The sequence below is a fragment of the Vanellus vanellus genome (genome assembly GCF_965231255.1).
Source record: "Vanellus vanellus genome assembly, chromosome: 1".
In the NCBI taxonomy this organism is placed as follows: domain Eukaryota; kingdom Metazoa; phylum Chordata; class Aves; order Charadriiformes; family Charadriidae; genus Vanellus; species Vanellus vanellus.
Window position 1 is genome coordinate 106073553 of NC_138905.1, and position 25330 is coordinate 106098882.

Sequence of the window (25330 nt, forward strand, 5' to 3'; positions counted from 1 at the left end):
TTACCTAATAGATAGCTACATCAAGAAACTACTCTGATCAATTTTCAACTAACCCTGTTGAAAACAAGGACACTTACAAAAAAAATGTAATCATAAAACCAAAACAAAGCAAGAGTAAATTAATGCTTACAAGGAGGATAAAAAGAACTATCAACAAGTAAAGTCTTGCAAAGACTACATAAAAAGACTATATAAAGAAGATTGGAGAAAGAAAAATACTTCCATCTGTATATATATATATATTTTTTTTTTTTTTTTTTACACAATGCAAATGGAATTTTGATTGAAAAGTAAAGCAAATTTCAAATTCTGCATCAGAATCTGTAGAATATTTTAAGTGTTATAATTGCCATATTGGATATATTAAAAAAAAAAAAAAACACTCTATTTTTTTGCCACAAATAGAAAGTAGGAATCAAATATCCTCAGATTGTCCCAAGACAGCAAACAGTGTATATATCATAGGGAAAATAAATTCTGCTAGCTTCTGCTTATTTCTGGAAAGCCTGAGATTGATCTTTGGACAAAATTCATTTAACTTTCTCATAAGCAACACTTGCACATAGGTAAGAATGTGCTAATTAAATTTACTGATGATAAACTTAGGAAGAACTATCAGTATAGGGAGAAAGCACAATTTAATATCCAGAAAAGACTTCATGACTTAAAGCACTGGAGCAAAAAAACAGTCTGAAATTAGAAACTGTAGCTATTCATTCCTTTTGCATGCTATAGAGGGTTTCCTGTTTCAAGCTGACAGTTTAAGACTTGGAAGCAAAGCCAAAAAAAAAAAAAAATTAAAAACCACAAGTGTGAGCTCCAAATGTGACAGTGTCTGTAAATGACAAATGTAGTAATCCAGCAGCAGTGGACACTAAAAATAAGGAAGGATTAGTAACAAAAAAAATCCTAATCTTATTTATAAATGACTTCTTAGTTCATAAAAGGGACTATATTATGTGGCAGCTTAAAATAGCAGATTAGTGCTGATGTATATTCTGAAAACTATTAGTATAGACTCTGTTCATAGAGGGATTTTCACCCTCTGGATCCAGGCTAGTCAAGCACACAGCATTTGGAATAGAAGTATGAGATACTTCTAACTATATAAGAACTGAATTGAGGAAGTCACTCAGGTTGTTCTTCTGAAATCAGATGCAGGAAGAATCAAACACAGAAAAAAGTAAATCATGACTATTAAAGAGGCCCCATATAGAAAAAAAAAGTGGGGAAAATCAGATAATATAAACTTGCAGAATTTTTAAAGAAATAATCAATACATTGATATTTAATGTTTCACCCTAAAGAATATTTTTTCTTTTATTACAGCAAGTATATGGAGCAGAAGCTTGTGCAAAGCATGCAATTTCATAATTCTAATGAACAACTTCAATATTTTTAAGTTCCAATTTTGTTACGACTTAAGTATGTATTGAGGCAAAACTAGCTACACACAGCAGGGATCTTTGCATTTCTTTTCCATCTGAAACTGCTTATGTTATTTTCCTAATACTTTACAACAGGCAGTCCCCCCCCATGCCTCAAATGACATGTTCTGTGTATCTCCCTTCTGCCATATTATTGTATGTTACCTCTCTCCATTTTCTTTCCACCCATCATTTCAGAACTCGAGTGCACCCTCAGCAAGTTTGCCGATGATACCAAGCTGTTTGGCGAGGTAGACACACTGGAGGAGAGAGATGCCATCCAGAGGGACCTGGACAGGCTGCAGAGGTGGGCCCAAGCCAACCTCATGCAGTTCAACAAGGCCAAGTGCAAGGTCCTACATCTGGGTCGGGGCAATCCCGAGCACAAATACAGGCTCGGCAGGGAATGGCTGGAGAGCAGCCCTGAGGAGAAGGACCTGGGGGTGCTGATTGACGAGAAGCTCAACATGAGCCAGCAGTGTGCGATCGCAGCCCAGAAGGCCAACCGTATCCTGGGCAGCATCAAAAGAAGTTTGGCCAGCAGGTCACAGGAGGTGATTCTGCCCCTCTACTCCACTCTCGTGAGACCCCACATGGAGTACTGCATCCAGCTCTGGAGTCCCCAACATAAGAAGGACATGGACCTGCTGGAGCGTGTCCAGAGGAGAGCCACGAGGAGGATCCGAGGGCTGGAGCACCTCTCCTATGAGGAGAGGCTGAAAGAGTTGGGGCTGTTCAGCCTGGAGTAGAGAAGGCTCCGGGGAGATCTTATTGCAGCCTTCCAGTACCTAAAGGGGGCCTACAGGACAGCTGAGGAAGGACTTTTTACTAGGGCACTTAGCGATAGGACGAGGGGGAATGGCTTTAAACTGGAAGAGGGCAGGTTCAGATTGAACATTAGGAAGAAGTTTTTCACATTGAGGGTGGTGAGGCAGTGGGACAAGTTGCCCAGAGAAGTTGTTGAGGCCCCATCCCTGGAGGTGTTCAAGGCCAGGCTGGATGTGGCCTTGGGCAACCTGGTCTAGTGGGAGGTGTCCCGGTCTATGGCGGGGAGGTTGGAACTCGACGATCTTCAAGGTCCTTTCCAACCTAAACCATTCTATGAACTCTTTGCCTTTTCCTATTTCTTATCTCATCATATCGTATGTTATCATGTGAAAGCAGCTACCAAGGAACGGGAGCAAGCTATGCATCAAGCAGTGCTCATCTGTTTTAGGCCTTTGTCTATGACCTGGCCAAGAAACATCAGCAAGTGCCAAAAAGATATTTACTTTTGCAGTACTAAATGCATATGCTATGGGTCCAATATTCCTCTTTTACAGTACTTCACTTGGGCTTTTTCAATGCTCAAACTTTATTTCCAAAGTCAATAAAGTTGCGTCTACCTCTGCCTAGATTTTTAATTTTATTAAATTCATCAAATTAAATTAAATTTCCTGAAGATTTTGAATTTTAGGACATTCATTGTGTTGGCATAAACAAAAATGCCACTCAGCCACACTGAAGCTATGAAACATTGACCAGCTCTACTATTCCTTTTTTTTCTTACCTCCTTTTTTTGACTAACTGTCCTTTTTGAATTTTTAATTATTTGCCACTGCAGTGATCAGCAGAGGGACAGATCTGCTTATTCGGTTTAGTCATATCTTCTTGTTTGTCTGCCTGCCACCTCAGTATTTCTCCCCAATCTCCCCTCATCTGACAGAGAAGTACCCCTCAGAAATACCAACATGTTTTGCGTAGTTAAGCATTGCTAGGAAGATGCAAGACTTGGCAATGAATAAGTCTTCTTCCATATTCTAAAGTTCCTGAAGTTGTAAGCTGTGCAAGCACTGTCAGGAGCTTAGTTTCACATAAAGTACTACCTCCCCAAATTTACCATTTCCTGACTAAAAATGCAACATAGTAAACACTTCAGTAAGCAGATAAACAGATTAAAAAAGCAAACAAAACACCTCTCGAACCCACACACAATCCACAACCACTCCTTATACCTAACACTAGGCAGGAAGGTGCGGATATTTTTGCAGCTATGTTAATTAAGATCAATGCCATCACAGAAGATGCTTTGGCTAGATAGTATCTGAGAAACTGCAACACACATACAAAGCCATCAAGCATTTTGCCATAAAGTAAAAAAAAAAAAAAAAAAAACACAAAAAAGAAAATAATAAAAAAAAACAAAATGGTTTTATGAGACAAGGCACTGTCCAAGACAACTGAAGCAATATATAGGGTGCAGGAAGTATTCATGTTCAACCTCAAAATGAGAGTAGTTGAACCAAAGTTACAAGACTACAACTTTACCATTAACGGACAGTGCAAGGTCCTGCACCTGGGGAGGAAGAATGCTAGGCACCAGTATAGGTTAGGGGCGGACCTGCTGGGAAGTAGCTTGGAGGAGAAGGATCTGGGGGTCCTAGTAGACAGTAAATTATCCATGGCCCAGCAATGTGCCCTTGTTGCCAAAAAGGCCAATGGAATCCTGGGCTGCATAGGGAAGAGTGTGGCCAGTAGGTCGAGGGAGGTCATTCTCCCCCTCTACTCTGCACTGGTGAGGCCACAACTGGAATACTGTGTCCAGTTTTGGGCTCCCCAGTTCAAGAGGGACAGGGAACTGCTGGAGCAGGTCCAGCGAAGGGCAACTAAGATGATTAAGGGCTTGGAGCATCTGCCTTATGAGGAAAGGCTGAGAGAGCTGGGACTCTTTAGCCTGGAGAAGAGAAGGCTGAGGGGAGACCTTATTATGGCATACAAGTATCTAAAGGGTGGGTTGAAGGAGGATGGAGCCAGGCTCTTTTCAATAGTTCCCAGTGACAGGACGAGGGGCAATGGGCACAAGTTAGAACATAGGAAGTTCCCGTTCAAATACACGGAAAAACTTCTTTACGGTGAGGGTGACAGAGCACTGGCACAGGCTGCCCAGAAAGGTTGTGGAGTCCCCTTCTCTGGCAATTTTCAAGACCCGCCTGGATGCAGTCCTGAGTAATGTGCTCTGGGCAATCCTGCTTTAGCAGGGGAGTGGGACTAGATGATCTCTAGAGGTCCCTTCCAACTCTGAAGATTCCGTGATTCCGTGACAGGACATTGCTGGACCTCAGATAAAAGCCACACTTATAACTAAGACTGAGTATGAAACTCCATTGCCAAATTTCCAGCTTACGCAAAAACAGAAAATACAAACAAAAATATTTTTCTCCCATAAGAAGAGAAGATATTCCAAATGCTTCCAGGATGTCATTGTGAATTTAAGCCAACTCCCATTTCAGTTGCTCTTACACACACATGTGGATTCCACAGAATCACAGAATGGTTTGGCTTGGAAAGGACCTTGAAGATCGTCGAGTTCCAACCCCCCCCCCTGCCATAGGCAGGGACACCTCCCACTAGACCAGGTTGCCCAAGGCCACATCCAGCCTGGCCTTGAACACCTCCAGGGATGGGGCCTCAACAACCTCTCTGGACAACTTGTCCCACTGCCTCACCACCCTCAAAGTGAAAAACTTCTTCCTAATGTTCAATCTGAACCTGCCCTCTTCCAGTTTAAAGCCATTGCACCTCATCCTATCGCTACGTGCCCTAATAAAAAATTCCTTCCCCACCTGTCCTGTAGGCCCCCTTTAGGTACTGGAAGGCCGCAATAAGATCTCCCCGGAGCCTTCTCTACTCCAGGCTGAACAGCCCCAACTCTTTCAGCCTCTCCTCATAGGAGAGGTGCTCCAGCCCTCGGATCCTCCTCGTGGCTCTCCTCTGGACGCGCTCCAGCAGGTCCATGTCCTTCTTATGTTGGGAACTCCAGAGCTGGATGCAGTACTCCATGTGGGGTCTCACGAGAGTGGAGTAGGGGCAGAATCGCCTCCTTTGACCTGCTGGCCACACTTCTTCTGATGCAGCCCAGGATACGGTTGGCCTTCTGGGCTGCGATCGCACACTGCTGGCTCATGTTGAGCTTCTCGTCAATCAGCACCCCCAGGTCCTTCTCCTCAGGGCTGCTCTCCAGCCATTCCTTGCGGAGCCTGTATTTGTGCTCGGGATTGCCCCGACCCAGATGTAGGACCTTGCACTTGGTCTTGTTGAACTGTATGAGGTTGGCTTGGGCCCACCTCTGCAGCCTGTCCAGGTCCCTCTGGATGGCATCTCTCTCCTCCAGTGTGTCTACCTCGCCAAACAGCTTGGTATCATCGGCAAACTTGCTGAGGGTGCACTCGACCCCACTGTCCATGTTGCTGACAAAGATGTTGAAAAGGTAACGGATCCAGCATATGCTGCTGCTTATTTTTCAAGTAAAGAAGCTGCAGCTATGAAGACTTCCTGCTTTCATTCGTTTATATTTTTAGCAAAAGAGTGTGGAAGACAGTCCAAACTTGAAGTATCTTCTTTACAGACTTAGTGTTCATGGTCAAGAGTGATTAAGGAGGGAAACAGGAAAATAATGGGAGGCTTTTTGTTTATAAGATACTAAGGAAAACTGGGTTTATGATACTTTTTCTTACTGCATCAAATTCTCTAAAAAAAAAAAAAATTGCATACAGAAGTTAGGAAAATTTGAGAACAATAATATAGATATTACAGATAACACAATGTCATCTGAGGAACCTTGGTCCTATGTTCAAGCTTCTGAAAAAAGGAAACATGAAACAAGCTCAGAACATGTTTGTTACAGCATGAATAGTAGCATTACTCTCATGATTCCTGCCTCCAAGAATTTTGTCATTCTGTTTCAAACTGGTTTCCTACTCCTTTTTTGCTTACTTCTAGATTTTTCCAGTTAACTACCGGCAATGAAGCAGATTTCTGAACAGGTGTTCTGAAAGAATATTTGTCATTTCTTAGAAAGTCCTAGTGCTTCCCTAATTCTTTGAATCCTGTTTAAGAAGAATCTGATCTAGTAGCTTTGAGGGTCAAATCATGGTAAGTCAACATTAGAAGAGGGCAAAAGTGGAATAATGCCCTTATCTCACAAGGATCAGAGAAGCAGTGTACAAATGGGATACTCATGTCAAGCTCAACTAACTATAGTTTGTTGCCAGCTGCTGAGACCAGTATTGTCAAGGAGAAAGAAAACAATTCCAGTTTGGATGTAACCTGAAGCCTTTTCCACAGGACTAAACTGGTGTCTTCTAGTCTTGCAAATCTTATCCTTCTCCCCAGATGCCTGCTCCATGCATATGTGCACACTCAGGTCTGCAGATTAGCAAGATTAGTCTTTCAACTTCAGTATTAGCAAAGTGCATTCAGAAGATCTGGTTTGGCAGCTCTCCTCATTTGAGTCTAAGGAAGACGATAATAAAAATGATACATCTGCCATTTAGTGGATGTACTTCAAATATATAATAAAACTCATTCTATCATATTTTATTAGATGCATTACCTTTTAACCTTGCTAGTAAATAGCCTAATCTTTTACAGGAGAATTACTGCTTAACAAAGAAATGTCTTAAGAAAGAAAGAAAACCATTATTAAACCGAACTCAGTGCAAAACTAGAGGCATTCCAAGTGACTTCCTAGTGGTGTATATTTTAAGTTGTGTGAAAAGAGGAGGTCACAGTAACAGTTATGCTTGTTACCATTTCAAAATACCTTTTTTAGAGTTAATGATCTCAAATGCTTGCAAAACAAGTGAAAAGTTTAAAAGTATTGAAAATATTTGTTAGACACTTCTTTTTCCATTTGTTCAGCTTATCTTGGAGTCTAAGGAATTCATAACTTTAACATAACTTTAACATATGAACTCCTGTAGCTACAAACAATAAAGCAGTTAACAGAAGTTAACTAAAATGCTTGCATTTAAAGAATGCCAAGTAGACATCTGTCCATTTCATATAAATTAATTATGTCTCTCTTCAATGAAGAACATCTGTTTCATGAAAGTAGGACAAAAGCTAGAATGTAGTACAGCCTTTCACATCCAGCATTAATCAGATGACCCACAATGACCTGGAACAACGTAAGTATGACTCTATTCAGCTAGGTAGTAACAGGTCTTCTATGATTCAGCTGTATTGACACTGACACTTGAAAACAAATCATATCTATTTTTGAAGTGACTTTTATTCACAGAGAGCAAAAATTAACATTTTCAGGAGAAGCTTTCACTTTTAACTTCCAAACCACTTCAGTTGTTGCACTTATGTTCTGATGAGAGAGAGTGGACAAAACTGAAGAGAACTTAACTCATGCACAGACACCTGATTTATTAACTTTGAATACAGTGCAAATCAAATGATGAAAAATAGTTTGTTAAAACATACATATTCAGTAAATGCAGACTACACACCATGAATTTTTACTCGGATAATAGAAAAAACACCTGACTTTCTTCAAACTTCTGCGCATGAATTTCTACTGACCACAATGGGTACTGTACTTTTGCGAGGAGGTCTACATCTACTCAAAACTCTGAATTTCAACATGCATTTTTAGCATTCTGCTACATCACTTTATATTATGACAAATATTATAAATAGAAACTAAGGCTAATGTCTATATCTGATTTAGTAGAGTGATAGCATGATTTGATACTGAAAAAATTCACTGAGAAGAAAGGGACATGTACTAACAAAAAGTTAAATGGTTGCGTTTGCAACCACAAGAGTAAGAAAAAAAGACTACTGAAGATGAACTACACAAGGCTAATTAGCTCAGCCATAGCCCCATGATGTTTCTAATTCCCAGTCTTGTTTGGAGGTCTCTGCTTTCAGCCTCAAAACCTAGATATGCTATAAGCTGACGAACTTTAACTACTCAAAGGCTATACCTAATGTAGAGTAAGACAGGCTCAACACAAGAGTTAGTGCACATAAAAAACCTTGCTTGACTTCATACTTTGTCCCTTGGTATTTTGCAATGAGAAAGCCCCAAAAATGAAAATGTTAAAAGATGTTTGCCAGCAGACTCAGCCATAAGACAAAACATTTAAAGACCATTACTCACCACTTAGCCAACATTTTACGTGGCTAAAAGCTTTATATATTATATCACTTTACTGAACAAATTTTAGTACTTGCATAATCTCAACAGACTTTTTTTTTTATGGGGTGGGGGAAGAAGTTTTGATTTGCTGAGGTCATCAAACAATTTAAATGCATGCACAAGTGCAAACTGCAAAATAGTAGTACTTATTTAACATATCCATTCCAGGATGCAGGTGCTGACAAATAAGCACAGTTAAAATGGTTTCATTATATGTATGAGGTTTCTACACAGCAATTACTTAAGATACGCAGTTTATGCATTTGGCAAAGGGAAAAGAGTGCCAACGTTCTTGTGTGACTGAATGACTTTTCACATACTGTGACTGTATCTTTGAATTTTCAGAAACAGGTATACAGCACGCACATGGGCTATATCTACAATTCAAACTGCAATTGCAAAAAAATAAATATTATAGACAACACACAGATAATTCTGTTGCAGTAACAAAATCTTGATTTTATCTGAGCATCAATACCAATGCTTATGTGTTTCACAATGAAAATAAACAGAACTGCAAATAATACAGTCCCCCCAGGTGAAAAGAGACTATCATCTTTGATTCAGTTTAGATAACTGGTTTCATGGCCGAAGAGTTGCACTTTAGAATATTATTAATTTGTTTAAATGGCGTCAGCAAATTTTTATACACACTTAAAATCCTTCGGGGGTGTGAGGGAAGGTGGGAGGTGACTGGCAAAAATACCCAAACAACTTGTTTCCTGGATAGTGGGAATATTTACATACAGTCAACTAAATAACTGAATTAGGTTCATCAAATAACATGCAATAATTGCCTTCCCTTCTTGATCATTTCTTTTAAGTTTTGATATAGACAGATGTACACAAACACAATTCTGTGTCTATCATAACTTCCATTTAATTCCCCTATGTTTGCAATGTTATATACAGACAGAGGTTTTCAAGGGGAATTAATCACGACAAACACTACGAAACAACTCTCAAAAAACCATTTGAATCATTATCATAAGCCTGTACAGCCTTAGAGCTCAATTTAATTAGAATTGATGGACCACAGTTAAAGAAGTTAAACTAAAAGGTTCCAAGGTCCCATTAGCAGGGAAAAGTACTCAGTTTACTCTAAATATGAAATATTTCCTTTAAATTACGTATTTGGAAGAAAGATTTCAGTGGGTTTTTTTCCTCCCTTGAGTTTAACAGCAAGTTCGAATTCTATATACACGTTTACTTTTAATCTGAACTCTAAAGTATGAGTTGTCTAAAGTTGTACTGAAGAATCAAACCAAAGTAATATTCTATACTGAAGTTGTACTAAAGACTTTTGCTTTAACAATAATTGAGAGTAAAGAGCTATGTAACTATGGCAAGTGAAAAACCATGAAAAAGAAAGCAAAATTCTTTGCTAATATCAAAATAAAGTATCTAAGAACTTAAAGTGGTGCAGCCACAGCAGAAGCAGAGATATTGTTATAAAAAAAAAAGGTAATTCTCCATAGTACCCTTCTCACAACCTATAGGTACAATGGAAGTTAAAATGTTCTTGATTGTCTAATTTTTTTACTAAATTAGACATTAATGTTTAGTGTTATCTCCATTATCCTTACCCAAATCCAATCAAAATCCAATCAAGGAAAAAAAAACCTACAAAACTTTATTTTGTCTTATGTCTGAGATAAGAAAACCCTAGGTTGAAGTTTCAGATGAGAATGAGTTCCTCATGTTTTGACCTGAGACAGATGATAATTTCATGTTTATTCAGACTTCCTCTTCTTCAGCTGATTTAATACATTGAAAATATAAAGTCTTATGTCAGCGCACTGACATAAGAATGAAAAACATAGACAATGCAGGAAGAAGAGATGAAAGAGAAGATTAAAAGGTAAGAAAAACTGAAAATGGAATACAAAGCATAAGAGACCTTGTAAATCAAAGAATGTTGAAGAATGCAAAATATTTTATGGTTTCTTTACATTGTGGTATCTTCTTGGATTAGAAAGTAACCTCATATATGGTGTTATCTTGCACTTCATGTATAAATTATTCATTGCAATGTAAGCTAAGGGAAAAAACCTACAGTGTTCTCTGGTTACCTAAAACTCGGTACCCAGTTCAGATCTCTCCCCATACTGGTAGTACTCAGGGGCGGAAAAACAAACAAACAAAACAAAACCCGACCTTGTGTTATTTTAATGTACTCAGAGAGCAAATCCGACCTTTACTGATACCTGCAGAATCAGGGTTCCCAGAATCTACACAGAACAGATTATAAAAGTACAGCTTTATTTCTTATTTGCTCTGTTTTCAAATAATAACAACGCTCTCTCTTCCTCACATCTGAGGATCAACTAACATCCATTTTCTAAAAATTATTTTGAAGTGTTTTAGATATAAGACATTTTCAGTGCAGCCATCTTAAATAGCATCTGTAACTTAGAAAAATCTCTCAGAAAAACACCAGCAGCTCTGACTAACACCTCACTCCTTCCCATGTTCATACTTAGCTGTGTAGAAAGGAGTGGGCTGGTGAAGAAGGACTTAGAAGTGGTCCTTCATTTATTTCTTGACAGCCCAGACACATCTTAAATACAACATACAAACTGTCAATTTTATTTATTTTGAATCAGAAGAATTGAAAAGATCTAACTACTTGAAATAAATTCCTTCTCTCCTTTCTGTCAAACGCTTCCTTAGGAGGACACTTTCCTATATGAGGACTTGATTCAAGGGTCCAGCACTTCCCTGAAAGAGAGGAAAATACTGCAAAAATGCGTCACTCCAAATATTCGTAAGTATATGCTAATGCACAAGCCAAACTGCAGGTTGTAGGAGAAAGTAGGAACTTCTTAAATAGCAAGTTCAATAATTTTGATTTACAATATGCATTCAGAAATCTTCTACGCACTTGTACCTAATCTATTAACACACCCATTTTAAAAGCAAATAGCCCAAATTGAACCACTCTCTCTGATATACAATTCCAGAATAAGCAAGTGCTAAGCACTGAATTAGCTATGGCAGTGAGTTTTTACTAATAGTTTTTAATGGTACACACCAAAAACATTGCGTACAAAGTCTATTACAACATAAAGTATATTACTCAAATGTGGCTTCTGCTTCAGTGCCTAGAATACCAGTGCCTAGAATACCACCATACCAAGTTTGCTGATGACACTAAACTGGGAGGAGTGGCTGACACGCCAGAAGGCTATGCTGCTTTACAGCGTGACCTGGGCAGGCTGGAGAGTTGGGCAGAGAGGAACCTTATGAAATTCAACAAGGGCAAGTGTAGGGTACTGCATCTGCGGAGGAATAACCCCACGCATCAGTACAGGTTGGGGGCTGACCTCCTGCAGAGCAGCTCTGTGGAAAGGGACCTGGGAGTCCTGGTGGACAACAGGATGACCATGAGCCAGCAGTGTGTCCTGGCGGCCAAGAGGGCCAATGGCATCCTGGGGTGCATCAAGAAGAGTGTGGCCAGCAGGTCGAGGCAGGTCATCCTCCCCCTCTACTCTGCCCTGGTGAGGCCGCATCTGGAGTACTGCGTCCAGTTCTGGGCTCCCCAGTTCAAGAAAGACAGGGATCTGCTGGAGAGGGTCCAGCAAAGGGCTACGAAGATGATTAGGGGATTAGAACATCTTTCATATGAGTAAACACTGAGGAACTTGGGTCTCTTTAGTCTAGAGAAAAGAAGAATGAGGGGGGGATCTTATTAATGCTTTCAAATACTTAAAGGGAGGATGCCAGAGGGATGGGAGGAGTCTTTTATCAGTGGTGCCCATTGATAGGACGAGGGGTAATGGGCACAAGCTTGAACATAGGAAGTTCCATCTTAACATGAGGAGGAACTTCTTCACTTTGAGGGTAGTGGAGCACTGGAACAGGCTGCCCAGAGAGGTTGTGGAGTCTCCCACTCTTGAGACGTTCAAAACCCGCCTGGATGCTGTCCTCTGCAACCTGTTGTAGGTGACCCTGCTCTGGCAGGGGGGTTGGACTAGATGATCTCCAGAGGTCCCTTCCAACCCTGACTATTCTGTGATTCTGTAATACATGATTATCAGGAATGAAAAGGGATTTTTAAAATTACTTCTTTGTTAATTAGAGTCCTATTGGGTTTCGTGCTAATTTCCAAATATAAATCAAAACACCTTTTGGTACATTTCAAACAGTGGAACAAGAATAACTACAGTTATGACACTGAAATCTTAAAAATCAACATAAATGGAATTATTACTTTTAAACCTGCTAGATATTAATTTGCAATATTATGGGTATTATATTTTCCAAAATCCCTAATCTGAGTCATGTAAAAGCATTTTATGCTTACTCGTAAACAATCAAAAAGTACAAACCAAACTTTCTGCTTCAGATTCCTCTCTTTATTTCAGCACTTTAGAAGGAACAGGGGAGAGAAACTGCAAGAAAAAGTGTTTTCACATTCGCCCATTTGTGACTGTTAACAGCTACAGCTTATTTTTTGAATAAGTAATTACCTACTTAGAGCAAACACATTCATAAGTTTGACCCAGCTAGAGCACACTTTCATCACGTTTTCAGTACAGAAGTACATTTTCCCCTTATTTCCTCATCTTCCATCTGTTCTTTCAACATTCCTGTTTAAGTGGTCAGTGAGAGGCATTCTCTACCAAAGTGCTACATACTGAAGTTGGATTCTAATGCATTATTCTGCTGCAACATTGAACACGGATATAAGAAATCTATCTAGAACCCAAGCAGGTCATTATAGTCAAGGTTCACTGTTTCCTATTACAGCATTAATGGCATTGAGATAAGACAGTGATTAAAACTTTTTTTTTGTAAACGGAAGGAAATTTAATAAATTTGTTTTCTTACTTAATTAAATGTGGTTTATATACTGCTACTACACAGTTACAACAAATTTCTTCCAGCTATTATTGATGATCTCATTGTGCTGTTAGCAAATTAGTCCCAAAATGTCTAAGAAACCAACAATGGAAAAGGATTCAAAGGTTCACACATCTAATTATGCTAAACTGATCTGACCAAATAATCCTGAATATACAGCCAAGTAAAGAGCCAAAAACATTATCGGAATTCACTCTGAAGTCATTCAAACTGAGATTAAAAGGAATTATATCACCACACTGAATAAAACAAAGCCATTTGTTGGATGTAAAAGTTTTTCTACATAAAATATAAAGTGTTGTATTGTGCAGTTATTAGCTCTCAAAGTAGCATTCTCAATGAAATCAGAAACAATAACTTCTTCAAACATTTAAGAGAGCTAAATTCATTCTTGAGAAGTAGTAGCCTGGTGTTCTCAGCCCATACTTAAGAATTCAGCTAAGCTACAAAGATGAAAGAACAGCACCACCTAGTTCTCTATTTAAAAGTTTTCAAATATTATTGATTTATTTTTGTAATCTATATTCACATGTGTGTGTGTGTGTTCTACAATGAGATCTGTCACATTTCCATAAGACACAGTACTAACAAGTTTGTCAGGAGTTATTAAAGCATCTCATGTAGATGCTTTACAAGTGTATTATGTGAAAAAAAAAAAGCACTTGTATATGCAAGAGTACTAGAAACTTGTAATAATACAACTATTGTTCTGAAGCACCATAAACACTGAATGGATTGCTCATCAGTCTCTAATATCACTTGTGGGACCATTTCTCTCATTTAACCAAAACATTGTATTTGTATTGATTCCATTGTACTGTAGTCTGACACTTTATAGTATGTATATGTGTTCCAGATGCAAAAAATATAATCATCATACAGACATCTCATGAGCCTCAGTAACATGTTTAAAAAACCTTATAGCTCATGCAAGTTGTTTCATATTTACTTTTCTTCTCTGCAAATAGTAGAAACCTTACAGATATGGGGTAGATATTTCAGCTGTTAGTTGGACTGAAAGTTTTCATGTCAAGAATTTCCCTGCTAGAGAATAAGAGATACACATTTGAACAATCCAGAAGTTCACTATGACACAACAGCAGCACTTAAGAAGCTACCTACTCCTACTGTGCAGACATCTTAACTAAGTTTTACTAGCATAGCTGCCTGTGTTTCAATTTGATAAGCACATCACTACCCGTGCAGAATAGTCAGTATTTTTTTTAAGACATACTGGATTTTCTAAGATCTCACTCACATCAACAGAACCGTTGAATGTTGTATGAATAACAGCAGTGGAAAAAGACATTTCTGAAGACATCGTCTGGTTTGACATTGATATTTGTCAGTCAACTCTGATTTCTTATACTAATATACATTGCACTAGATATTTTCTGTAAGTCTCAATTAAAATAAAGCACAAGTGACATTGATACTGTGACTATTCTGGATAGTACTGCATTTCACATTGCAATGGCATGTCTCGTAACACTATAGAGAAAATGCAAGTTAACTGAACCTACAAAGTGTCTTAGCTGCATTTGAACAAAATGTTCAAATCAAATAATTGATTTATCTAACTTAGAACAAGGAAAATGAAGTGAAGCTACATTGAAATGATCTCGTGTAGCACATTTGCATCAATATGCTGAACTTCATCTAAATTCCTGTTTTTCATAAAGTAGCTTTTGAAGTATTTTCAGGTCTCAAATTTGACCCTTCCTACCAATGCCTCTAAGAAGTCTTCCATGTTGTATTGATGCAAAAAATCAGGCTCTTAATGGACAAAAGAGACTGAAGCCTTGTGACTACTTCACTACAAAGCTTCTGTAACTGGTGTTCCTGGCAGGAGTCAAGACTCAGTGCCAGGGATTAAATCCCACTGGCTCCCCGCCTCACTTCTGCTAGCGCGCATTTGACAAAGGCAGGAAGACGTAGGGGGAAGAAAAGAAAACAATAATGATTAAAACAAACAAAAAAAATAGATCTAAGCCTCCTATCACATCCTTCCCACGTATTTTCTCCTCCAAGGCAGAGAGGAAGATGTCCTCTAAGAGCTTGCACCAAACGCACTTGCCCTGAAACCTTCACTTCTTGGATTTTATTTCCTGGGGAAAGGAAGAGGTAGAGAGTCATAGCAGGGGAAAGATAAAAAGGTATACTGTATTCTGCAAGCCTGAAGTCATATAGTGTTTTGTTCCAGCACAATCTTTACATACATCTTGGTCTTTCACAGCAAAGTCTTTGGCAGTAATTCCGGAGGGGATTTTTATTCCTAGGGAAAATAAAGTTGCCCCATTCCTTGTCCCCCAGCTATCCACCTACCTATGTATCATCCATGAAGGTCACTTAAGTGTCGGTATGCCATAGCTGACTTGTTGCAAAGTGGACAGATTAATGTAAACAGATTATGTAGGATGCAAATTTGAGGCCTTTATCCTCACAGAAGGGAAATCCCTTCACACATACAGAGTAGCACCGTTTCCCCACTTCAAGTCTTGCAGCAGCAAAGAAAAGAAACAAAGTTTGGGTTTCTTGACAGGTATCCTAGGCAGACAAGGCCTGCAGGGAGATTACTCCACATTTATCTGTGACCAGCTAGTCACTTGTTTTGAAATTTCTTTCTGAAGATATTTACTTTCTAGAAGTTCAAATGACAAGAGTTTTTAATGACCAATTAAAAGAAAAAAGCCTGTGATATTAATAATTCATTAAACAGCAAATTTTCATTTGTTCACTGGATTTGTTCATAGAATCACTGGATTCTGTTTTCCTGTTGGGATTTACAGTGTATTTCAGTTTGCAATAGGCATAAATCTAATGAACATTAAATTCATCTGCACTTCCAAATCCTGCAATACAGATGTCACAGTAAATTGAGAATATCCCTTACAGAATATGTACAACTGCCTTCATTATCCAGATTTCCCATTACTCTATTTTGCATCAGATTAGGAAAAATTTGTGTTTTTGTAGAACAGAAGTATTACTCACTTTTCTAACAGACAAAAGCAGATCTGTACAAAATTTGATATAATTCTTTCTCAAAATCCAAAGATCACAGAATGGTTTGGGTTGGAAGGGACCTTCAGCTAGATCAGGTTGCTCGGAGCCCCCTCCAACCTGGCATTGAATGTTTCCATGGATTTCAGCTATTTCTGCAATCATTTTATTTTGAATGACACCCCCCCGCAAGTATTGCTTACGCAAAGTATATAAAAGCCTGTTCACTTAAAACAATCTTATATTCCAAGCTATTTTGAAATTACATTAATCTTGTGTTAAGTGTATGTGAACATGCCATAAATAAGTCTATAAGCCACTGAGGTTTTTATCTGCCATAAATAAAAACCAAATGGCCCATATATTTCTAGTGATTCCCTGCCTTCCCCACCACTCCCAAAATTCACCATTCAGAACACAGCAAAGCAATAATGATGTATAATCTACAAAACAAAGATGATTTAGGAAGCATAAAACATTTTAATTTTGGTCTGACCCAATTCTAGATCCCAAAGTTATTTTGTGGAGAAAATATGGAAGTTATGTGAGCTCTGGACCATTTTTTAAGGGGTGAATGAGACTTATTCACTCTAAGAATGGCATACATTTTGCATTTTACATACCAAAAAGAAGCATTAACCAGCAGTTTATAACCCACAAATTTTACATTTAGTGAGGAGAGATACTCCAAATACCTTATCTGGATTTTTTTTTGTCAAGTAAGGAGAACGTTCTGAAGAAGCTGAGGAAACAGTTAAGGTGCTAGCCCATACCTGACTGACTTATAGGATACTTGTGTTCAGATACACATCATCTTGATTATGTTTATATAAGCAGCAGTCAAGATATATCCTAAGATTGTAACATGTTAGATTCAGGACTACAGCCTTTAGAGAAAGCACAGCCTATAAAGCTAATTCACTGCCTTTTTTTTTTTTTAATAGGAAAAGATGAGACGCACTCTCTTTTAATAGGTAATGTCCTAGTAATTGTCAGACTTGGTATTTACGTTCTGAAAAATTCCTTCATGTTAAGTGTTGCTAACTTTGACTGGTTTGCTAACTATGACTGGTTTTAATTTAAAATTGAAGGGATTCCCTTTAAACTGTACAGATATCATTTTTCATTAACCAAAATGATCATTAAACAAGATGGTACTTAGAGCTTCCTCCATATTCATCCAGATCTCACCTATTTTTCATAGTATTACAAGGCCACACTGTACAAGCCTAGAAACATCAATAACATTGTTGGAAATCTGCAAGTGCAATGGAAAAGTTAAAAAATTATAAAGTTAAGAGGAAACTGCAATGCCATGCTTACTCTAATGAACAAGATATTTCGCATGTCACTTAAACACATGAAAAATTGCGATGTTAGTTTAAGGCTTCCTCTGAACATACAGAAAGGAAGTTCTCTCATTTTCACTACTATTATTTTAGATGTTAACAAAAGAATTAATGTAAAGGAAATATTACTGTATATTATATCATTTTATGACCTGCCACAGATTTGAGATACTCTATTAATCCTTGATTAGTAAATCAGTTTATTGAGTAGTATATCTAGTCACTGCATTTATCTTCCAGTTTGCAAACAGCTGCAGTTTGAAATTTTTGTATATTTTAAAGATAAAAAGTTTCTTTCAGTTGATGACCTGAGTGTGAACAAGTATTTTCAGATATCAAACGAAATTTTAGTTTTCCTGTATAAACTGTGCTAACTTCTTCATTGTTCTTCAATTTACATCCAGTGTATTACAATGAAGCACCAACTAGCATGTCAAGATTTAAACATCACATATGAAAAAAAAAAAATAACATCACATTACATGCAAGGAAGATGAAAAAAAAAAACCTTTGAAAGGGATAAATATAAAATGAGCTTGACACTGGAACATATTTTGTATAATCTTCTAACGAAAAGAACTTTTAAATATTAAACTTCAGCTTGATTTTGACTGTACCATCTCATTGCTTTTGCTTGATATTTTTTTATGGAAAAAAGTTCAGTACATAACAAATTTGTATTGCAAAGTAACATTTTTTTCAGTAGCAAATTCAATGACCGTAAACCCTACTTAATTCTAAAAAATGATTACTTCTGCTTCAACTAGTATGTCTTTTCCCCCTGTTCTGGACTAACCAGAACAGCCTTCCTGCCTTGTAACATAGCAGGAATAAAAGCAGGTCAAGTTACACTGTTAATCCAGCAGATGTAGGTCAGTTTGGGATAAATATTAGAACAAATGGAAAATACCAAAGTGCCTACTACAACTGCTGCTGTGAAGTAATTTGGCTTTATTCTCTTCAGAGCTGTCAGTCAGTCGCAATTGTGGAGTTTCCAGTGCTGAACTTTGAAAAGCTAGCATTTTTAAGACTCAGATGGGTCAGTACAGCTGTGCTGGGCTATTCAGCTTCTGCCAGAAGAAGTGGCAATTACACCTTATATATTGATGATATCCAGAAAGGCAAAACTGTATTTTCATATGTGGTCACAAGTTATTTTTGCATGTAATAGCGTACTCAGGTTCCTTTAGCTAAGATTTGGCAATTGAATTACTGTTATTAGAGTCACTGTTTGATTAATAGTGTGGTATATAAGAAGTTTAAAATATAACCAAAATATTTTCACCTCTAATGTAAGAAAACAGTCCCTCTCGCACTATCCTTCCCATCCAACAAAGAAAAGGACAGGTTGTCAACAAACTATTTACAGAAAGACGACAGAGGGAATATAGAAGCTATGCAGATAATCACTATACTGCATATATGACTTTATGAGCTGTTTTACAAATAACCTAAACCTTGCCAACTCCATTCACAAAACAAAGAATAAGCTGGAAAGGAGTTCAGTAATATATCTCTGTGAACAAAAGTTTATATGTATGTATTTACACACACAGAAACCTTCAGCTCTGAAAGAGCTTTAGGGATTCAAATTGAGAAACACAGACTACAAAGTAATTATTTTTCTAAAACTGAAGAGCAGCTACCTATGGACAGTTAATATTCTTTCATAGCTAAAGAAACAGTAAGAAAAAAAGGAGAATCCTAAATTGAGTATTACAAAATAAAAAAAAGTTAAATTTATAAATTTATAGCAATGTAAAACTGTATTAAAAGTGATTTGCTGCCACTTTAAGTGTGAAAGCTATAAAAGCATTAACACTCTCCAAGAGCCATTTGATTAAACTAGAAAGCAGTAAATACAGCGCAACTCATGGTTAGGAAGAAATGGTCTTTCCCTCAAAAATCCCAAACTTGTCAGACCACAAAAACACTCCTGAGTGTGGCTTACATAGACCCCAAGATTTCTGTTTTGCAAATAAAAGGATGGCAAAGGAAGCAAATAGTAATTTATTTTTCACATTTACAGATGTTAGGAATAGGAGATAGGGTAATACATAGGCAGACATTGTTACAGGAAGAAACAGGGAGTCTTCCAGTCCATCTACAATAAAAATAACTACATTCTTCACTAAAACCTTTTGCCTGTTCCAAGCTCTCCCTGTTAGACAGTCCTACATGCAAAACATTAAGTGTTAAAAGAGAGCACTGGAAGATGCAATATGCAGTCTCCAGTGTTAGTACTCTGTTTTGTCATTGAAATCAATGTTCTCTGCTTCTTCCTCTCCTCCCTTAAAATGCTGTTGTGATAGTGTCCTATGTATTGACATATTGACATTTAAAACACCCATCCTAAGCTTATTGTGCTTTAACAGAAGACAAGTTATAAACATTCAGACTTTCATCTTTAATTTTCATTTATGAAATGAAGGGAAAAGATCCTGAAATAGGTTCATAGAAAATACAAAAAAAAAAAAAAAAAGAAAAACCACAACAAACCAACCACAAACAAAAACACAGAACATTAACAACCCTTAAAAAGACACACACATTCATTTTTCAAAATACTTGATTCTTTTCAAAATGTTTTCATTATGTAGAAAGATAAGTTGTTCAAGGGCAGATTCCTGAGAGAAATCACGATTTTACAAGTTACTCCCTGCCACTAGAATTTGATATTTGCCTTTCTTCCTTTCAAACACACCTCAAAAACTCCTTGGGAAGAAGGGAAATGCTCATTAAGATCATATTTAATATTGACACAATCCCAGAGGTGACATGTACTAAACTAGGTCTAATACTTTTACCATTCTACATTTGGTTTGGAATGTGGATTTTAAAAAGCATGTCAGTGGCATTCTCTAGAGAAGACCCTCTATTGTTTTGAGAGTGTCTAACAGAATTAACCTGTCCTTAGAGTCATGTTTTAAAACAAAATTGAAGTATTCCTTCTTTCTCTTGGAGAAGGCATTAAGAGAACAATTACAGCATCTTCTATTTCTACTTTTTAAATATTAGATGAAGAGGCAATCGTCATTCTAACACAGCCAACCACACTCTGGTTGTACTGCTATTCTCTTGGCAAACACCTTATGCCCATGTCCAAGTCTTTACCACACATACAGTTGTTATCAGTTACTTAATCACCATTTGTGATGCATAAGTTAAAAACAAAACAAAACAAACAAAAAAAAAAACACCAAACCTCAAAATACAATCTTCTTTGGAGTAAGGGTAATCACATTTAACATATTTTGTCAATAGTAGGATCAGGACAGAGTGGTGTGAAAGCCAATTATGAGAACTAAGACTTCTATAATAAAAAAACCCTATGGCTTAATGACATTTATAGTACATTATAATGAAATTGCAACCAACAATTAAGTAAAATTAAAAGCAGAGTGAGACTCACTGTTCAACATTTCTGAAATAAATTTTAAAAATGTAAAAAGAGAACTAACAAGAAAGTAGACAAGAAAAAAAGTATTTGTTTCTATGGAGGTGCTTCTCTTGATCAACATTTTCATGGAGTTACTTCCTTAGTGAGAAATTTCAAAACTGTTTACTGTTGAATTGATAATAGAAACCTGATGAATATTTTGAGTGCAACAGTGATAAATATTAGGACAGTGAGAGATCCCCATTCATGTATTCCTCAGGGAAGTTGTGTGAGCTCATCAATGGACATTTGGATTGTTTAGTTACTTCATGTTCTAAAACCAATCGTGAACTGCTATGTGATGACTTTCAATAAAAATACATGAAGAAATCAAGCAAAAGAATTCATAAAATATGAACTAACCTGAGAACTAAGCAGCTAATAACACTACCAAGCCTTGGTTAGGTTGACAAAGTCATAAAAACGCAGTCATCATCAAGCAGAGATACATTTTATTTTTCAATTTGTGCGTAAAATATTCCAAATAAAGATTGTATCAAAACTACAGTCTTCTATTCTGTAATTCTCTACACCCTCACAGAACTTACAGAATTACAACAACATACTTTTGATTTGCTGTACACCGCATTAGTGTAACAACATTTAGCTGTCAAGACAACCCCCATGTATACAGCGTTAGGTTGCCAAGACTTTGGTAACAGAAATCCTACTGATAATTCAAAACAGAATCTAGATACACAAGGTATTGAATAATATATGACAACTTTGTCTTAAATCAGCTTAGATGATCTGAGAAGTAGCCATTTGCATACTTGCTCTTTTTTTTTTTTTTTTTTAATTCTGCTTGTAATAGATTTGGGCTTACAAAAAAAAAAAAAGTCTCACCCATAAGCAATTATCTGTCTTCACTGATTTGTTGCATCAGTGTTCACACTTTCAGACAAATTAAAGTGTCCCTGCATTATTTTCACTAGTAGACAGGTTGCAACCATTTGAAGTGTCGGAAGAAACCATATTGAGAAGATTTGCCTGGCGTTGGCAGAGAACTGAAAGTAGATCATTTGCTACCACATACAGCACTATCCAGTGTCTTCTCAGAAGCAGAGCACATTAAGGCACTAGATGCCATTTGCATTATCACACAGCAGGGGGCTACAGCAGCTACAATTCCAGGATAATCTTAGCCCATATCTATATACTATGAATCCAAAAATAACTATTTTTAATACTACAGTTTCTCACGTGATAACCCTTTACAATAAAGAACTTACTTTTCAGGTTACATAAGAACAGCTCAGATGATGTACCTGAGTTATTCTAAATATATCCTGTCCTCCAACCGTTAAATTTTGTCTAAGGAAGGCTAAATTCATGAAGCGGAAAGAACAGTCAGAATGAAACAAAAATGGAAGGATGACTGTAAACATACGTAACAGCTTAGCCGCTTGGGACATTGTTTAAGTACTCCAGAATCATTACCGTGCACAAGCTAAGAACAACAGCAGCCAGAGATCCTACTACTTTCACAGCAAATGCCGGGGAGAGCAGAACAGACTAACATCATACCCGAACTCAGCTGACAAACCGCTTCTCAGCTCAACATGTTATTACTCCCTCTTCCACCTCCATCGCTCCCCTTTCACAGCAAGGGGTTGACACTGGGCTCTTTTACTTCTTGTTTGCCTTCTTTCCGAAGGGACTGCTTGCTGCTAATGCTATTCCACGCACAAGCTGAGAAGCATTATTCTATGTCCTCTTCGCTCAGCTGATGCTGCGTCAATACTCAGGACAGATTCCTTAAGCAAGTCTCTCCACAGATCATGCCAGAAAGGCACACTTCCATACAGGACACCCGTCAGATTGACTCTTTGTCATCTCGTCTTTAAACTTAATTAGCTTCAGTTTCACTAACAGGAACCATCCTTAGTTTCAATCCAGAAGTACTTCGAATCCTCAGAACAAAGATCTTATTCATGCACAGAGCTGATGAAAAACCTGCGTATCCCATGGCCAACAACCAGGAAAACCAGAGGAACCTAACAAATTCATTGAGCCACTTCACAACACAGTTTGGGGAAGCAAAGCAAGCCAATAGGAAAAACTACTTTTAAATGCAGGTTTAAAGCTGCCAACAAGAAATGTGTCTAATATAGTGACCGTGTTTGCTAGTTGTGGTAAAATAAATGGCAGAAACTGAGAAAACAAGATTCATGAAGTAGCACTATAAGGTGGACAAAGAGAATTTGATATTGCTAGATACAGTCACTATTCAGGACAGTGTTTCTCCTAGAAAAATATTTACTCATCTTCTTCGCCATTCTCCTTTACCTTAGGAGAAAAGGATAGGAGAAATTATTTCCTCTCTCTCCTGTCTGAGGGTTACCGGTTCTTTATACGCCCCTCTCTTTTTTTAATACTGTCCAGCAAAAGCACTTCCTGAAACAGCACTGTGCTGAAGCACGGTATACAGAGTGCCTAAGGATTTTTGATCGCAGTTTTAACCAGGAGCTGAAAAAAAATAATTGTGTGAGAAACTGAAGAGAGGGAGATACACACGGAGGGCAAGCTGGGTAACGTGTTAAGCACCGCTTCTCCCCATCTGCACGGACAGGCCCAGTCTGGTTATTTTCAGGCAGTCACAGGCGGGTTTGTATTACACCCCTTCTCTTGCAACATGTTTTTTACCTGATGCAGTTCACAGAGTTACATTTTTGCCTGCCACACTCCCGCAACTGCCGCGCGGGGAGACATCCCTGCTTTTTAATCACCGGGTTTTACTCTCAGAAACGCGGTGCGCTGAATGCAGCTGATTGCATCGTCAAGGCAAGATCAAATCCTCCTCCTCCAGCGCCAGCCCCGATTTTATTGGTGACAGAAAGTCAGTCCAGACGCTTTGCCCCCACCACCCACCCCCTCCCCTTCTTTCGCCGGGCGATGAATCGACGATTCATAAGGGAATGTAAAAAGCCTGAGAAGAGCCAACCCCCAGGTGCAGACTTGCCCGGCCGTTAGCTCCCCGCGACCGTTAGCCCCCCCCGCCCCGCCCCGCGCCGCGCCGCGCGGGCCCGCGCGGCGCGGCGCGGGGCGGGGCGGGGGGAGCCGCCGCTGCCGCCGCTGAGGGGGCAAACTCTCGGCAGCGCCGCGGGCGAGAAGGCGGCGGACGGGAGGGAGGGAGAGAGAGAGGAATAAATCCAGCGTGGAAACTAGCTGCAGGATGAGCCGCCCGGAGCAGGATGGTGAAGGGATCCGCTCCTGAACCTCCCCCCCCGGGCTCATCCGATTACCCCTACGTATATATTTTATACCTCGCACACAGACACGCATTCTCGGAGGCACGGACAGCCCCACCACCACCACCACCCCCGTCTCGCCGGCGGGGAGGCACGGCTGGAGCCCGCACGTTTTCCCCGGGATGTTGTTGCAGCGCACACGCCGCCGCTGCGGCTGTATTCGCACTTTCGGGGGCGCGTTTGCGGCGGGCGAGCGGGGAGGACACAGGGAGTTGAAGGGGTGGCTGCAGGGGTTGGAGAGCGACTGGCGGCGGGGCGGGGGAGGAAGATGAGGGAGGAGAAAGGGGGGGGGAAGAAGCGCGCAGGGCGAAGGAGGGCGGGAAGAGGCTGACGGGGGAAGGGCAGGAAGGGTTAACAACCGTGCGGCGCTTTAGCGCTGGATAGCGCTACCCGAGCGGTAGGCTGGGGGCGCCCGGGGAGGAGAGGGCGGCGGAGGAGGGGAGGGGGGAAGCGGGTCAGGAGCGGGGCGGCGGAGAGGCCGGGGATGCCCCGGGCCGCGGAGGTGCCCCCCTACCACCCCCCCCCCCGCCCCGGGGCCCTCCCTCCCCGGGCGCGGGGCAGGGGTGGGGAGAAGGCGGTACCTTGTACGAGGATCCCGCAGAGGCTGTAGAAGCGCAGGAGCGCGCCGGGCTTCAGCCGCATCCTGGGGGCTCCCCTCGGGCTGGGTGGGCGCCAGGCACGCAGATCCGCAGCCTCCCGCCGCTCCGCTCTCCGGGCGCTTCCTTCCCCCCGCAGGAGCCGCCGCCGCCGCCGCCTCCGCCGCAGTGTCTCCCTCGCTGTATCCAGTGGGGTGAGGAGGAGGAGGAGGAGGAGGAGGAGAACCAGGGTCGCGGGGGTGGATTGGGGAGGGAGGAGGACGAGGAGAGGGGGAGCGGCTCTCTCCGCTGGCTCCGGCGCTGCTAGGCAGGTTCAGGTTCCCCCCGCGGAGCGGTGCCGGGTGCCCCCCCGGCTCCCCTTGCCCCTGCCGGCGCGTCCGTCCGTCCGTCCGTCCGCTCGCCTCTACCGTCCCGTCCCGTCCCGTC

General features: G+C 39.7%; 1 protein-coding gene across 1 annotated transcript in view; it reads right to left on the bottom strand.

Annotated features, from left to right (window-relative positions):
* The window catches only part of CADM2 (cell adhesion molecule 2), a gene marked incomplete at both ends in the record, with an annotated part of 685963 nt that extends 661013 nt beyond the window's left edge, over positions 1 to 24950 (bottom strand). The window contains one exon of the mRNA XM_082484364.1: positions 24890 to 24950. Coding sequence (XP_082340490.1) covers positions 24890 to 24950 — 61 coding nt within the window. The remainder of the gene's footprint in view (positions 1 to 24889) is intronic.
* Between the last annotated feature and the right edge of the window lie 380 nt (positions 24951 to 25330).